Here is a 17,022-nt window from a genome sequence, read left to right as displayed (position 1 = left end):
GTTGAGATTCAACAGATGATATAACTGAGAACAAAGTTCCCAACACCTATATCTTTTCCATTTGCCCCTAGCATCCAGAAGAGGCTTTTAAGTGTGTTTGCAAATAATTTTGAATGGTCTTGGGTGTATAATAGCTGGTAATACAGCACTGGGACCACCGTTTTGGCAAGTTCCTACCTTGGTGGGCATTGCTTATTCTTCTCTTCAAAACCTTTAGTGCTCACCTGCTCATTTATACCTATGGTAACTATCTCTAGAAAAGAGCAAGGGTGGCACAAATGGTGGGAAAGGATAAGAGGTTTTGACTTAAAACTCCCAATATTAACTGTACAATGGAAGCTGAAAAATAAATGTTATTTCACCCACCTAGCTCTTTGAGATTTCGGTTCCCTTGACAAGTGTTCCTGAGCCTGTGCCAATCAAAATTGCCAATCACACAGCCTGTAAGTGTCTATCAAATACCCAGCGCCATCAGTACACCATCATACGAAGATCTGTCCAGTACCCGGAAGAAGATGGGTAAGTTCCCTCTTTTACAAACTGCTACACATGTTTTGCAGTCTAAAGTAGGAAAATTGTTTTGTTCTGCTTTGCTCATTACAATGTCCCCTTCACTTTCTGTTATCCCGACAGTTTTTCCAAATACCTTGATTATCACTCAGGGTTAGAAAACTTCAGTTAAACCTGGTGAATTATAAGTGAATGGACACCAGAATCCAACAAACAGCAGGCTAGTTTAGCAGGATCTGGAGTCAGTAAGACACTTAGGTGCCTGAGAGTGGACTCAAAGTGCACATATTAGCACTATGCTCCACTGGCGCTATTTGGGTAGGTGTGCATAGACCTTTTCAACCTGACACAAGCAACTCTGCTCGCCTATTCTTTAGCCAGGGCACGCAGAGTGTTGTGGTCAAGCTAAAGCCTTCTGTCATACCTCATGGCACGCTGGGTCAGAATCAGTATGAACCATGGCTGTGCACTTTCCGGTCCAGTCCTGGTTTGCATCTGTCAGGCTCATTGGCTGGAAAAAGTGATCTCACATCTAACTTCAAAATACAGTATTAAATACCTGTAGTCTTGGTGGGAATAGGCTACATCAATTTAAGACTCTAGAAACACAGATAATTTCAGTGACTCACTGGAAGCCAGCTCAGATGTGTCTGTCTAGCCCTGCATGTAGGTTTGCCCCCATAAATGCCCTTCAGTTAGACATCTGGGCTGGGGGAGCAGAGCCACTCCAGCCCTCACTCAGCCTGCTGGCCACTCTGAATCCTCGTCCTGCAAAAATACAGAAGAACCTCAGCCTTCTTCCAGTTTGTGAGTTCCCCTCCCAGAGCCAAGTGCCTAAAAGTCAAACCGGCCCCTTTGACCCTGAAAACAGTCCACTGCACATCCTTAAGCATGGGCAAATTTAAACTGGAGCTGCACTTTCTGGCAGCGTGACAAAATTGAATACAGTTACATGGCATGAATACTGTAAGACAAAGACTACCCTGGGTGAGGTAGAGCTGTGTTGTGGAAAAGTGGAGCTGCGAAACTGTAGCTGTTTCCTAGGGATGTAATCTGAAATGTGTGCTGTACCTGCTCCATCTAGTTGCTGGGAGCCAGCCAGCTCAGCAAAATCATCCAGTCCCAAGGTTTTCTGTTTGCAGCAGTAATGCACACAGATGCCGTACCTTCATGTAGTACAAGTGGCAGACCCAGCATACTAGCAGGCTCATTTTGCCAAATGACTACACTGATGCTCCTATTTTTTTTTGTTTTATTCCTATCTTATTTTTTTTTTCTTCTAGATGCCCCTTTACCAACAAAATTTGCCATAATGGATGGATCTGGGATAGTGACAAATGTGAATGTGTTGTCGATGTACAGCACCCGAACAGACGAGAAGGTAAAGATAAAATTACAAATGGACACTTTTGCTTACTATCTGCAGGCTGCTTGTGTTTCATTTTGGTTTTGTCCCACTTTTTCATTGACAGAGTTATAGTTTTTATTCCACATCCCTAAATAGACTTGGCTTATGATGTAGAAACTCACCTGAAAATAAACACTCGTATGTACTTATCCCCATCTCATGTTTTTTGCTTGGACGTTTTACTCCATCTGTATAAGCAATCTGAATGGGAAATAGGAAAGTACTAAAAAGAGTTAGTGAAGTAGGCACCCTGAATAAATTTTTATTTTACATGGGCCTTAAATTGTATGATCGGCATTCGGGAAAACTTTTTAACTGGAGAAAAAACTATGCCCTGGAATATATTGCATGGGGAAGGTGCTGAATCTTTATTGTGAGAAATTCTTAAGAACAGACATACCAGGAATAAGATTATTAGCTGTAGTCAGTGCAAAAGATTATATGACCTTTCAAAGTATTTTCTTATTTTTTATGATAACACTGAGGTATTTAGAAAGCTTTCAAACTGATATGCCCTACATACTCAGGAGTATGCAAGAATACCCTTTCAGGTCTGTGGAGGGAAATGGAAAAGGGTAAAATTAGCAGAAGTTTACACTACTTCCCTCCTCCTTCTGATTTTCCTGCAAAACTTTAATCTGTCAAAGGAATTTGCAGGAAATATTCTGGGGGGTACCTGTGTAAGTCTAAAGATACTTACTAGCAGTAAACATTAAGAGAAGTTAAAATTTCTCCAAGCCCTGTATAAGATTTTTAAAAAATTGTTTTTCTCAGGAAATTGTACTGGTCAAGATAAAATTATCATAGCACTAGAGCAGATGGACACAGAAGAAAGCCCTGCCTTTGTGGTTTAACCTACATGCAGCAAGCAAAAAAATAAACCATCCAAGGCAACAATAAAAGCAAGCTGGCAAGCAATTCCTAGGCTAGCAAGCTAAACCAAAACTAAATAAACTCATAAACTGGTCTGTTGATTACAATCTCCTGATGTTAATAAGCAAGAGATCAGTTGCATAGTGGTTTCTGTAGGATCTCTTCTGATTCTGGATCAGACCATTTGACCATCAGGTTAGGTAGTTAAGCTCAAGCTAGACTTTTCACTCAAGAAAGGATTAGTAGTCTGTATTTCAGAGTATGTCCAAAGGAGTGTGAATAGCCAGAGTCCTCTTAACTTTTAGCCTTTTGTAAGGTCAGCTTGGAGCATTAAAAATTGTGGCTTGTTGAATTACAGCTTTTGATGACATAGACTCAGTATTTCCTCAGATAAAATATCATTCTCTGAACTACATTGTGTTTGGCAGCGGCTGGGACAAAATAACTTAAAATCTGTCTTTGAGGTTGAACCAAAGTGAGACTGAAACACTCTGCACCACACGCGCCAAGCTTTATCACCCCAAGGAAGGGGTTTGTCTTCCAAGAATTTGGGGTAGATCCCTTCCCCTCTTCCAATAGGACTTGGGTTTTATTCTGTCTGGATATTGGTTTTCCAGCATTCAGTAAATAATAATGAAGGTTTCTTTCAAGTAATGTGCAAGCCTTTTCTGGCCACTGAGATCAGAGCTGAGGCTGCAGAGGTTGCAGATGCAGGTTACATTCCACATTCCATAGGTTAAATCCAAGAGCTAATTGTAAAACTACAGGAAATTACCTTGCCAATGACACATCATACGCTATGACCTTTAACCGGGGATGTGCTGCTAGCATTTTAATAAAGCTTTCACAAAATGTGTTCCCTTTTTGCTAGGATTAGCATTATATTGTACTCCAGATGTGTATTTTGAGGGAAGATAGATGAGGTATTAGGCAGTGCGTTCACTTGGCTGGGGTTTTGTTTCTGAAGCAAAGTATTTTCTTCTTTTTGTAACTGACAAGCGTGCATATGCATGTTATCAAAGTGCTAGACCAGCTTGCACCTTACTAGACTTAGTACTACTTTTGCAAAAATTTCCAAAGTATATGGATAATGATGAACATCGAGTAGTGAGTGTGATAGTTTGCGTGAATGTGCGTTTTTGTCACGGGTACAGACTAAATCCTTTTCGAGATTCTCTTTTTAAAACCTGCTGTCCAGTAAAGATTTGTGCATTCCAAAACCTAACACTAGGCTCTTTTAATATACAGCCCCAAAATAAAGTATTTTTATGCAGGGTTCAACCCACAAGAAATAGCAGTATTAGAGTAAGTGAAATAATCAGCCCAATCCTCTCAAGTCCTTTTCTGCACTGTTAGTTACAACAGAAATTCTGAAGATTAGAATCTATCAGAGAGTACATGGGCAAATCCTAGTGATTGCAAAGAAAGAGTTAGTCTCTTCAAAAGCGGAATTTAGACATGTAAAGCTTACAGCTAAAAGATGTATGTTCTATTGCAGGACTCCCTCCTCTTGCTGAGCTGGCTATGTGCGGACAACATATGGAATTTGATGAAGAAAATTGTGAATGCATCTGTAGACAGAAGTGTCCCACAGATTTCTTTCAAAGTAAAGAGAACTGCAGCTGCTATTTGTGTAGGGAGAGCCAGGAGAGCTGTGCTCTAAAGCACAAGATATTTCATGCTGAAACCTGCAGGTAAGTGTTCCTTGTCATTCAGTGTCTATGCTGCAAGATCTGAATTAGCTTGCGTAAATGCTGGAGGTGCAAGTGCTGAATTAGCCAGGACATCCACCTGGGATAAAATACCTTGCTGCAGTTAGGGAGATAATAATAATAGAGATGATATTTACAATACTTGCTTCATAGAAGGAGTCTAAGGTTTATTTAATTAACATGTTTTAAAGAAACCTGGACAAGGATGCTATTCAACTACCAATACTTATTACTTTTATTCCCCTAATCTTAAGGGAATGATGGTTAAAACTGTGCTACAGCTGAAATTACTGTGTGACACGGGGGATTTACAGTGAGATACTGAGTCTTGCATTTGTAGGTATGTAGAACCGATCCTGTGTTCTCTGTCACAGCTGAATGCAGACTTATGGGCGTCTAGGGACAAAAGCTCCCTAAGTTGGCACCCACACCATACAGTTCATTCCTGATTCAGTTTGTCCTGAAAGCAAGTGATTTTCTAGAGCTAAGGCAATTTTGTACACATACAAAGCCACCCAATCAGCTCTGATTCCACTGAGAAGCTGGAAAATTGTTCTGGGGCTGTTATACTTCATGCATTTCCCTAATCCTTCTGCGTAACTAGTTGTGAGGTTTCTCTGGCAAAATTTTAATAGAAAATACCCTTTCAAAATACTCCTTTTCCATACATTAGTTTATTTTCAAAATTTCCTTCTCAGAAAGGAAGGACTCTACATGGCCACATGTAGAGTCCCATGAGCATGCAGGAGCTCTATCTGAAAGCTTGTGTAAGGACAGTCAGCATCCAGTCTCTCTGGGTACCTTGGCAGAACTGCAGCTCACTGAATGGTCACTCACAAAGTCCATTCTCACAGCCTTCATAGATTCATCATGGAGAAGAAGCTGTGGAAGAAGTAACCTTTGCATCTTTAGGTTCAGCTTTGAAAATACGGACAAGCATCAAATAGTTGACAAGAAGTATAGAAATAGAATCAGCAGAGCTGAAAGTGAGCATGAGAGACTTCATCATTTACATGTTTCAGACAGGTGGGAGGGGATCAATGCAATCATTTGTTTACATGGGTTTGGCTTCCAGAAATTACTATAACCTGGACACAGGACTTTTATGCCAGACTTTTATGCCCAGTAGTCCTGGAGGACCAAAGCTGAAGCATCAGGTGAGCTAAGGTACTTTGCAGAATTTGAGGGTAGCACTATCCAGTGCCGACACTCTAGACTTCACTGCTCACAAGAAATGAAAGCATTACTTGGGTCGTGACTGTAGACAAATGGACAACAGCAAGACATGTTGCTGCAGACAAGAACTGTTAGGCAGCAGCCTTGTCTGCCTGTGTTGTAAGGTGTTGACACTTTCTCAAACGTTATCTACAGCACATTGCAGTGTTCAATGATGAAAAACTTGAGGTCTGCAACAGTGAGGAACTATCGTATTAAAATGCTTCTCTCCTTCTCCTTTTTTCTCCTTTATCAAACAGCTGTGAGGACAAATGTCCATCCCAACCCAGAACATGCCCAACTGCAAAACCAATGTGTTCCAGGCATTGTCGTTGTCCGAAGGAGAAGAGAGGTTCTCACGGGTCCCAAAGCAAAGAAACTCCTTGACTGATCTTCCCCTATTCTCCAAAAACCTACTGCTTTGCGAAGTAGCTGTCACTGACTTTCAAACAATAGTAAACACGAACACCTTCCACATTAATAGCAGAAGAATGAATCCAGTCTGCATTTATTTATTAGAGTAATCACTAACTGCAGGTGAATCCTCTGGGACATTGGTAATTGTTCTCTGAGAGGTAACAACAACTGATGAATTGCTGGCGGCGTGGAAGAAAGAGTGGAAAGTGCCAGTTCAATGTTACATTATAGAAGATGAAGCTGGTACATTGGTAACAGAGCCACAGTCACCAGCCAGTCCTTCAGAAACTGAGACTAGATAATCTTAGCCTCTAAATCCTTAGCTAATGCAGCTCCTGGGTGAAACTTTCTTCAGAAATTCAGTGTACGGGATTTGGCTTCTAATAGGATCAGCACTGAGTTTTTTGATCTACTGTCCAGCTTTGATTATCATTTTGAGTTTATTGTACAACTACTGTCAGATGTGCCATATTTAAGTGTATATAAGAAAATAAATACATCAGTTATTCAAGTGTTTTGATTTTTCTCTGTTATTTTATAACTCTGCCCAACAAAATGAAAATAACCAAAATAAGCAAAAAGCCATCTCAAGTACAGCATTCTTATGTTTGTCCCACTAGGACTGGCTTCTGCCCAAACCCAGGTCGAAACAAGGTCACTTGATCCAATAGTTTCGGTAAAGAAGAATCATTTTTCCCACGTCTGCCCGACAACCATGTGTGATTTATTTATTTGTTCCTGGTGTAGTGTGTTAATCTCCCTAAGGGAATAACAGTCACACTAGTACTAACTCTTCAGTGATTTTTGGAAAGGCATGGTTCACTAAAAGATGGCTTTCCTTTTAGCTTACCATGCTATGAAAAGATCTCCTTTGCACTGAAATTCCTTTCACCAGTGTGAGGCCTGAGTAACAGTGGTTTAACCAAATCAAGTACAAGGACAGCATTATTGTCTGAGCCACTGAAGTCTGGACTGAGCCAGTCCAGAGAAAATACTGTGAGCAATAATCCTGAACTGGAAGTGATAGTCGTGACGACTGAATCATTTTTTCTCCTTTGCTGAATTCTCCAATTCTATGCTGCACTGTGAATGAAGGGAATAGAGCAAATGAAACAATTGCTGCAGGGATGGAAAGGCTGACACAACACAATGGCTTTTTGATGTGCATCTGAGATTTTTTAATATTTCTATCGGGAAAAAATACATTGCTTTAAAATAAAATTACAGCCAAATCCTGTGAGATCTATTGAATTGTTGGACAAAGCACCAAACAATTTAACAGGTCTTTTGTCTGAGTAAGGCATTTAGGATTCGACCCTGGACGACTGCTCTGAGCACTTCCTAAGCCGTCTGTGATCTAGGTCTGTGCAAACATACCGGCAGGCTGTTTTTGTTATCCGTGCTGGGAAGTGGCCTGGGATCCTCTGACCAAGCAACACAGTCTGACCTGTGAGCGCACTGGCTGGAGCCCCTGCAGCAGGGTTACCTACGGGTCTGCACTGGGCTCCCCTGCCAAGGGTTTTCCTCCAGAGCGAAGGCCACATGCAGCTAGCATGCACTCTGCATGGACAAGAAGGGGAACGTGACCCCAGTACAAAACCAGGTGAACCAGCTGGGCAGCAGAAGCACACCCTTACATTTCCCTCGCTCCTCCAAGAGGCTCTAAATTCAGACACGTGTACATGGTGGGTGATGTCCCTGAGCTATACAAAGGTCCATAGAAGGAATGAACTGCCCCATCACTTCTCACCTCACTCAGTCGGGGCACCCCCACTTCGTGGCTGGATTGCCAACCAGCTACACCATTAGCACATTCCTCAGAAAGCCAGGGAGCTGCAGAGGCAAACCAGACACTGAACTGATGGCACCAGAGGCATATGGAGTAAAAATACACCTTTGTGCAAAACTATACAACAGTATTTGTACAGTTAAATTCTGTGGAAAGCGTTTAACTTTAGCATTTCCTAGCTTTTCTTAAGTTGAAGTTTAGCAACCAGAACCCTGTATTAATTATGCCCGAGTCTCATCAACATTGATCTGTAGAGGTTTCCTCAGTTTTTTGTCCTGACCAGTGAAAATATGAACTTTTTTTTACAAAACAGAACTGCTCCAACCTGAGAGACAAATAAGTCTGCTTCAATTCCAGAAGGCTCTCAGATAAAGCAGTCACTGAGGGGCTGAAAACCATGTTCAAAAGCTTTTCTAACTGAGGCAGAGAGGGATTTGAACATGAGCCACCTAAACCCAGGAGAGTGCAATAGCCATTTAGGATACCCAGGCTAGAAAGGTACCATCGCTGACCACCACTGTGAACCCTGCTCTGAGTTTTTCACACCTTCCTAGACCACTGAAAAACAGACCTGTGCCTGGAGGTCTAACTCAGGACTGAAGATCCCAATGGGAAGGAGTGAGGTGTTGCCATGTCCACAGGCTTCGTTCAGCCTAAGCCTCTGGGTGAATTTAACCCTTAACCTCAAAATTTTGTGCTTACCTCTTGCGGATCACTTTGTGAAATGCTTAGGTAAATATTTTTGACAGAAACATGCTCAAACAACAGAGAATGTGTCATCACCAAAAACACACCTGAAGGTCAACGTAAAATTCAGTGTTATTTTCATGTTTAATCCCCTACAGGTTCTTTTACCTGTGAGGGATTTCCATCTTGCAAGCAGCGATGTGCCAGAAAGCTTATGAAATCAGAACAGGCCTTAGGCTTACCGTGAAGGTGGAAAAGGAAACAGCTTGTGGCGGCATTCACTAACAAGAGTGACCTAAGCAGTCAACACGTAAATATTTTCTAGTTTATAACTTTCATGCTCCTTAGAGATTCTTAGCCCTAATTTCCAGAAGGCTTATGAATGTACTGCTTTGTGCTTCAAATAGGACTGTCAGCTCTGGTAGACAAAATTGAAACTCACACTTAAACCTTTGCAGGATAACAGACTTGGGGTGCGTGTGTGTGTGCACACGTGTGAGTGCGCATGCACTAAACTCACCATCAGCTCTTTCCCTCCTGGTGCAGCACAGGACCCCACACAACTCCTTCTCTCTCCATTAACCCATTCATCTGTCATCCAGCTGCCTCTGGCCCACCAGGTCACAAAATGAGGTGGAGGTGAGCACCCACACTGTGCCAGGGCTGGCAGGGTAAGGGGACGCCTCTTGCCGGTGTCCCATACTTAAGGACACTGCACACACCAGGACAGCGCTGCAGTCCTGTAGCCTTCCCCTGCAGCTCAGTACGATGGATCCATCCCCTCTTGCTTCACGTAACACGCGACACTGTCCTGGGCGGGGAAGCAGAGATGCCCAAGAGCTCTGAATTGACCAGATTCACGCTTATCTGTGCAGGAACGTGAGAATATCTTTCCCTAAGCCTACAAACTAATTGCTTGAGTATAAGCATTGGCCATTCTTCCCCTCTTGTTGGCTCCTGTCAAAGAAAAGATAGGGAAAGGCACTACCACCTTCTGAAGCCTTGCCCCACGTACTTTTTGGACTGTAGTCATGCACTACTGTGTTTTCAGCACGGGCATATTACAGCTTCTTTTTTTTACAATAAATTCCCATCCCAGCAGATCATCTGCTCCTAAGGCCCTGTGCCAGTCTCTGCATTGCAGGGTGCTGCTCTTTTCCATCCCGCTCTCCTGTATGATTAGAAAATGACCAAAGCCAGAGCATATGCTGCATATTTGTAACATTCAGTGAAATACTATGTGGAAAAGCTCAAGAGTTTAAGCACAATGCTGTGAATGCCAGTGCTGCGTGATGGTCTTCATTGCCACAGCTCCAAGAAGATCCGGATGTCGCTAACACCATGGCATAGCCATAAATCCTTTACCTGGAAAACCATGACTAAATGGAGGCTCTGGGTGGAGACGGAAACACACACAGATTATTAGAATTTGATGGGGATTTATAAAAACTCATAATGTTATTTTATTTGAGAAATCCTGTATTCTTTGATCCATCTAAAAATATTCAACAAACTTTAAAATAGAAATGTTTTATGTTATCTTTCATACAGATACATCAGAATTTAATAACAGATTTTAATATAACAATTCAGAAGACTTAAATGAGGTATGTAAAATTCATGGCAGATCTGTTTCTGACTGATGTCATTAGCTCTTAACCTATGACTAAATGACCTTCTCAGAGGGAAGGTTATTGAGCAGAGGAACGTTCTCTTTGAAGTTTGAAATGCCTTTCATTACTGTGTTCAGCGTGACTTGCTTTTTGCTTTTATGCTTGCATATGGACATGATTTACAGATTTCATAGCCAGAATAATAATGCTAAAACTTCCTGTTATGGTGTGTCTTAATTTTTACATAGTGAGAGAGGTCTTTAATGTGATATTTGGATTATGGCCTCTACATGTTCACGTGTATAATAGGAAGGAGAATACTTGAATAATAATGGCTAATTCTAAACAAGCGTGCATGAAGTTTCTAAAAATATCAGGTGTTATGAGTAGCTAGCTTTCACTTGCATGTGCTTTTTGCAGGCAGGGGGGAAGGGGAGAAGGCTGAATGAGAATAATATAATGAACAAAATATTCACACTGCATTTGAAACAGTCAGGAAATCTTTATCTATTTGCAAAAAATGTACTTGACTTTAGAAGGACAGAGGTATGTGTGATCTTTCTTACAAAATGCCGGTAGCACTGAAGAAATTCAAGCAAATCTTGAAAGTACTGCTATCAGTTACTTCGAAAGCCATTGTATGTCATGTACTGTGACATTGTTTATAGCAAGCATTATTCATAGGAAGGTTGACAGACCATATATAAATCCTGTCATACTCATATACATTGCAAACATATAAATCTATATGTATCCTTTGGGCATCAAGTCCAGCTAACTCTTAAGGTCTTTTCCTGTTTTCCAGCCAAAAAAAATGTGAAACTGGTTTTTTGTTTTTTGATTTTTTTATCTTGTACCACTGTAAGCCAGGAGTTTTGCTATTTAAATCAAGAGTTACTTTGCTTTACAGTAGTGTAAAAAAAGGAAAGGGAAACCTTGAAAACCCCAAACAAAGTTTGTGGAACCTCCTTCAGCTGCCAGTTTCCTTGTATTTTCCAAATAACTGATAAATGCATTTCAACTTTAAAATATCAAAGAGGTTGTTACCTTCTAATTTTGGAGTCATGCCAGGAATTGGTCTCTCTGGAAGTACAAGGTGGTTACCAGGACAAGTGAATCTATGTTCTCATTTATTATGCTCTACATTAAAAACCAAACAAGTCAGGGGTTACAAATGATGTACTGTCATTTATTTTATTTCTGTCAGACTCCTACATCAGCAGTTACTCAAAAACTTCAATAAAAACTTTTCACTCAGGAGGGAGAAAGTCTGTTTTAAATTAAGTTAAAAGGAAACTGTTCCTTTAGCCAATACAGCAAAATGAGTACATAAAAGGATGCTGTCAGGGCTTGGTCTGTATTTTGACTTCAATGCCATTAACACCCTTCTTTGTTTCCACTTTTATTCATACTTTACAATACTACTTAATGTGAAAGGTCCACCAGGTTGACAGCATTGAGTATCCATGACTTAGCGTGAACTGCTTCATTTCTTAAACATCAAAAGCTACCTTTAAAATGTTTATGGCTGAAAAATCAATGATTTAATTCTAGTCTGCATTAGTATATGCTATATATTTAAAAATATAACAGTGGTTGTATAAAAAATATCCAGTTATTGAGTGTGATTATAAATTAAGCGTCAAGAAAAGAAGGTCACAAAGTAGGCAGCACTTCACCTAGTCTTCTGCCTCACTTGTTTTTCTAAGTGGTATTTTTAATTGCTGAAGACTGTATCTCTAATGTGTAGCTTAGTATCACAGGTCCAGCTGAAACAGTGATGCAAGATACCCAGATTAACCCATCAGTTTCTGTTAGGTGACTCATTGGCAAAGCATTTATCCAAAATTTTCCCTTGAACCCTGATCCCACAGTCTAAGCACACTCATGTGCCTCCTTTGCTCTTCTTTCTTTCTTGGGAAAGCATTTCTTGCTCCCTGTGAACGGGCTAACTGTTCAGAACTGTGTTTGAACACTCAAGTACGGTTGCATAGTGGTTATTTAGCTTCACTCCTCAGAATATAATTACCAATACAAGTGATGAAACACAAGGAAAAGCTCAACATATTCAAAAGAACTATGCAACACTTTTATCAATATTGTCTCCATAATAAACTGCAATATTTTCCTGTAGCTCAATTACAAAGGCATATCATGAAAATTCTTTTAAAATCATCCAGCCTCTCTCATCTGGCATTTCCCTGTGCATCCCATTTTAAAACCACCCACAGCTTGCTCCTAAAGATTCGATAGCTAATAATTGCCTCTGTCTCTCTACCTGTTCCCTGGAGGCCAATCACCTTATCACCTTGCTCTGCTCCACATTAATTAAATTAAACTCAGAGCACTTGCTTCCAACCTGCACAAAGCTTGAAATCTGTGGCTTCTGTTTCAAACCTCAAGAAGGGTTTGTGAGCCTGGAAGCCTCTCTGAGTCTTGCCGCTTCTAACAGTCAAATAAAAATTACTACTTCCTCCATGGACCTTACCTTGTTTTTATCTTTAGATATTCAAGGTTACAGTAACTCTATCAACTTAAAGAAAATCTTGTTTCATTTCATGGATTTTAAAGTATAATTACAATGAATTATTCTTGCTTTGTTGTTTAAATCTGGATATAAACTATCAAAATATTGGATAGTTCATGTTTAGTTTTTGTAAGAAACTCACTTTTAATTCAAACTATAGAAAACAGGCAAGTACTACACTATTGGGTATCAGAGAACAGTGCTAATAATGTCTTGGAGCATATGTGTAGTAGGAGCATTAGTAGTAGGAAATAACACATACCAGGTGCTGGTTCTTCAGCTTTGCACTGAGAATATTTCGCATCCCCACCAGGATGAACACATTTTAAGTTTCCAACAGCTCCATCTGCTGTTGTCACTGCACCCTTTTTTTCCTCCATTGAGAAGTCCTTACACTTGTTTAACTTTCAGTTAAACCCATTTTGTTAGCATTTTAATACTGAAACCCACCTGAGAGTTCTGGCACTTCAGTTTGTATTGACTCTATGACATAAATTCCCTGGATTTTTTAAAAGAGTTTGTTAAGTAGAGTCTTAAAGGTAAGAACAGAAGACCTCTAAGACAGGCCTTCTACTCTAACACAGCTGATGCATAAATGCTAAAGCACTTCAATGTGGCCTCAAGGCTGCAGAAACAGAAATTTAGATCTGCAGCTAGACAGACAGTAAAATCTAGTAAAGCTGAGGAAAAAAAAGTAAAACCATGTCTAGTCTTGTCAACAGGCTGTGGCTTCGTAATAACTGATACCAGATCTGTGTGTTACTGTCATCTCATTTGATCCAGATCAGATGTAGTCACAACTGCATTTCTGTCAAATTAGTCAGATGACTTGCTAGAGAGTTGATGCTGGTTATACGCTGGCTGTAGGACAGATATCCCTTAGGTCTGCCAGTACAAAGGTAACCAGTTATTCTGACTGACTTCAAATATCAGGGAGACCACAGCCATCACTTTGCGTTCTGTGCCCAGGAATTTTTTCTGCCCCATCTGGGGAGCCCTTAAGCTGGATCACTGACTCCGCTGACAAGGGAGAAGGCACTCAGCACCCCAGCTTTGTTTGCAACGACGTGGGAGGACGTGGCTTGATGGGCATGGTGGTGTGTGGTGTGGTTTTTTTGTTTGTGTGGTGTTGTGTGGTGTGTGGTTTTTGTGTGGTTTTTTTGGTTTGGTTTTTTTTTTGTAATGGTTGGACTTAATGATCTTGCAGGTCTTTTCCAACCTTAGTGATTCTGTGATTCTGTAACTGTTCCTGCTAGGGACGGGGAAGGACTCTAAGACCCGGCACTCCGATGCCAAAATGGCCCCTGAATGGAAGTGGTGAATGATTCACACCTAGGTGGTGTAAGAGAGGATTATTTGCAGCAACTGTCAATGCACTGTGAGCAGCTGTCCCGTACTGGTAAGGACAGATGTGACCTGTGTGTAAGACCAGGGGAGCAGAAGCCACTCCTGAGTACATACCCGACGACTGCTCCCAAACCCTTGTGCACCTCCCCACCTTCACTGCCCTGATTTGAGAGGGAAGGGGAGCTGGGATGGGAGAGTGTTGTAGTACACAGAGGGTGACTGAGCAATCAAGACCTTGGGGCGTGCATGAAGGGCACAGATTACATACAGATGTGAGACCTAACACATGTAGACTTGCCAATCAACTTCTCACTTTGGTTAGTAAATTCATCTGCCATAGATTAATTCCAACCTTCTCAAAGGGAGACCTGCGTGTAAAATGAAAAACTAACTTATTTTGTGGCATCTAAGAGGGAAATCTGGATTAAAGAAAAGAAACCCTTTTTCCAGTTTGTATTTAATGGTCATTTCCTTCATGGACCACACTGCAGTTTGTTAACCTTTCAACTTGAAACCTTTATTTTAAAAGTACATTAACATGTCACTTTATCCAGCTTCTGTGGGATTTCACGAATACAGGAGACAGACTGTAAGAAAACCCAGGTACTTGAATAAGAAACCCATGAATTTTCTTGGCTGCTTTCTGGGTGGTATTGCAGCCAGATACAGGATTGGTTGTATGCAGTAGAAACCAGGCAAAACCAACCTTTTTAAGGTACTATAGAAACCTGTTAGATCCTGATTTTAATTCCTAGCACCAAAAATAACTGCTGAGGTAGACAGCTGGGCTCTCACTCCCTCTTCGCAGGAGTCTTAGGAGAAGTGACAGGCTCTCCAGCCTTACCATATAAAAGTAAACCAAACAGAAGGACAGTTGGCCTTTTCCTTCAGGACAAAGATTACAAATATTGCTTTCCTCCTCATTTTGGAGCATATTTAATTCCAGCAGGATCAGAAACTGAAAACAGTGTGGTTTTTCAAACAGGGTGTCGGGCTGTCTCTGGCTCTCTCCTGCTTGGTTTCACTAATCAGTCTCGCTCTATGCTTGCACCTATGGGCCACAATTCTCCATCTGGCAGTCCATTTTTCACTAACATTCTCCATTTGGGTCTTCCAATAGTTTCTGCTTTCCTGAATCCTAGGAGAGAAAACGTCATTTGCTATGAGCCAGTTGTGCACTCACATCACTATTCCACATCACGAGATTTCTTTTCCAGGAGCACTATGGCTCTCTCCCCGTGGCATCGGGCTCTGGAGCAGCAGTGCTTTGCAGCTCTCTTGTGAACTACTTTGTGAACAACCGATCACCTGTTTTTGTGAGTTACTAATGTTATGAAGCAATAAATGTGCATGCTTTAGGCATATTAAGTGTAAACAAATGCACTAATTTAATACACTAGCTTATTACACACAGCAAAGCCACTTCACCAAACTGATAGTTTTTGCTCCAGACAGACATGCAATAGACGCAACGTCGTCCACCAGGCTGGGGACAGAGCAGCAAACTCGGCATGAGAGGAGGCTGAGGGGGAGATGATAGAGCAGAGTACCTGGCAGACAGTTTTCCTGCCTTGTCAAGAACACTGAAGTGGTCTCCTTGAGGCAAGACAGCATCTGCTACCAGAACAAAGCCACAGGAGTCTCTTTAAGTGTCCTCCATCTTCTCTCTCCATTAACTGGATTTATGAGGGTGCATTAGGCAGCGTTCGAGGACCAGGCTTGGAAGCAGTAATTACTCTGCTGTCACTGGTTTAACGTCTTTACTCTCCACTTTACATATCCCACAATCTCACTCTGACCTTGTACGTGCTTTAAATGGGGGAGTGACTGCATAGAGTTCAGGCATGTAGAAAGGAAGAAAAGTCGATTCTCTCTTCAGCTGTCGGTCCCTTCACGACAGCTTCAGATCAGGGCAGGACAGACTCTGACTCTGCCCAGGATCAGTGACAATTTTATGAATAAACAACACAACAACACAGCCAGCTAAAAGTGTGTGGTACCCCATGCTTGTGAACCATCCATGGACAGAAAATTTAGCAGCACCTTTGCCAAATCTGCAGTGGCAAATACTCCGTTCCTTTCCATTAAGGTTCTTCCTAGGCTCCTTGGTAGACAAATTTTTCAAGGTCATTTGAACATGACAACAGGAGGAGGCTGCTGATACCGGGGGATTGAGTTGGACAGGTATGACATTAAGCACAACTTGACACACTTAATGAAGAACACAGATGTCAGATCACCTAAGCTAACATGCCAGGCCAAAGGCAGGAAGGCTTGGCCACAATACTTTTCCTGACCTCGCTCAGAAAGACGTTCAGAGCCTATGGTCAGATGCTGAGAAAGCATCAGCTCCTCTCCAAAGTTAAGATAAATACAGAGGGACAAAAAAACCATAGCTGCTGTGGTGTAAAAGGAGGTTTCTGAGATTAAGTGGATCTGTCCTGTGGAAGGTTTTGTAGGTCAGCACCAGTATTCTGGGTTTGCACAGTGGCTGGTCAGGATCTGCTTATGGAACATGTCAAATCCCACTTCTTTCACTGAAGAGAGGGGCTGCTATGTTGTATAGTAGTTACGACTTCTCTTTGGATTTTTTAAGCTTGCATAGCAAGAATTACAACTTATCTAGACAGCACACAAGAAGAACTAGTCTAAAAAAATAGATTTCCAAATAGTTAAAAACATGAGCATTGTTTTTCTGACAGCTAAAATTGGAGTGACTAGTACAGCTTGATTCTTCAGGGCAGCCTGACACCGAGGGAGGTCACCACCGTCATTGAGCAGGGATGACATCATGGGATACTGCAGCTAAGAACCTCCAAGTGCTTTCCTCCTTCTCCTGGCACTACTGTGGTTTTTTTCTAGATGTAATTTAAGGCAACTGCTTTACACCCAGGCTGCAGTTTCTTCTGAGAACTAGGATCCCT

General features: G+C 41.4%; 1 protein-coding gene across 1 annotated transcript in view; it reads left to right on the top strand.

Moving 5' to 3' along the window:
• The window catches only part of VEGFD (vascular endothelial growth factor D), a 32,019-nt gene extending 25,458 nt beyond the window's left edge, over nt 1-6,561 (top strand). Inside the window, exons 4-7 of the mRNA XM_059821845.1 lie at nt 371-519; nt 1,794-1,891; nt 4,290-4,485; nt 5,979-6,561. Of these exons, the coding sequence (XP_059677828.1) occupies nt 371-519; nt 1,794-1,891; nt 4,290-4,485; nt 5,979-6,105 (570 nt within the window). The 3' untranslated portion in view covers nt 6,106-6,561. The remainder of the gene's footprint in view (nt 1-370; nt 520-1,793; nt 1,892-4,289; nt 4,486-5,978) is intronic.
• The last annotated feature ends 10,461 nt before the right edge of the window (nt 6,562-17,022 follow it).

This window comes from Gavia stellata, chromosome 1 (genome assembly GCF_030936135.1).
Source record: "Gavia stellata isolate bGavSte3 chromosome 1, bGavSte3.hap2, whole genome shotgun sequence".
Taxonomy (NCBI): domain Eukaryota; kingdom Metazoa; phylum Chordata; class Aves; order Gaviiformes; family Gaviidae; genus Gavia; species Gavia stellata.
Note: the sequence above shows the minus strand (reverse complement) of the source record. Positions and strands in the feature narration are given on the sequence as shown.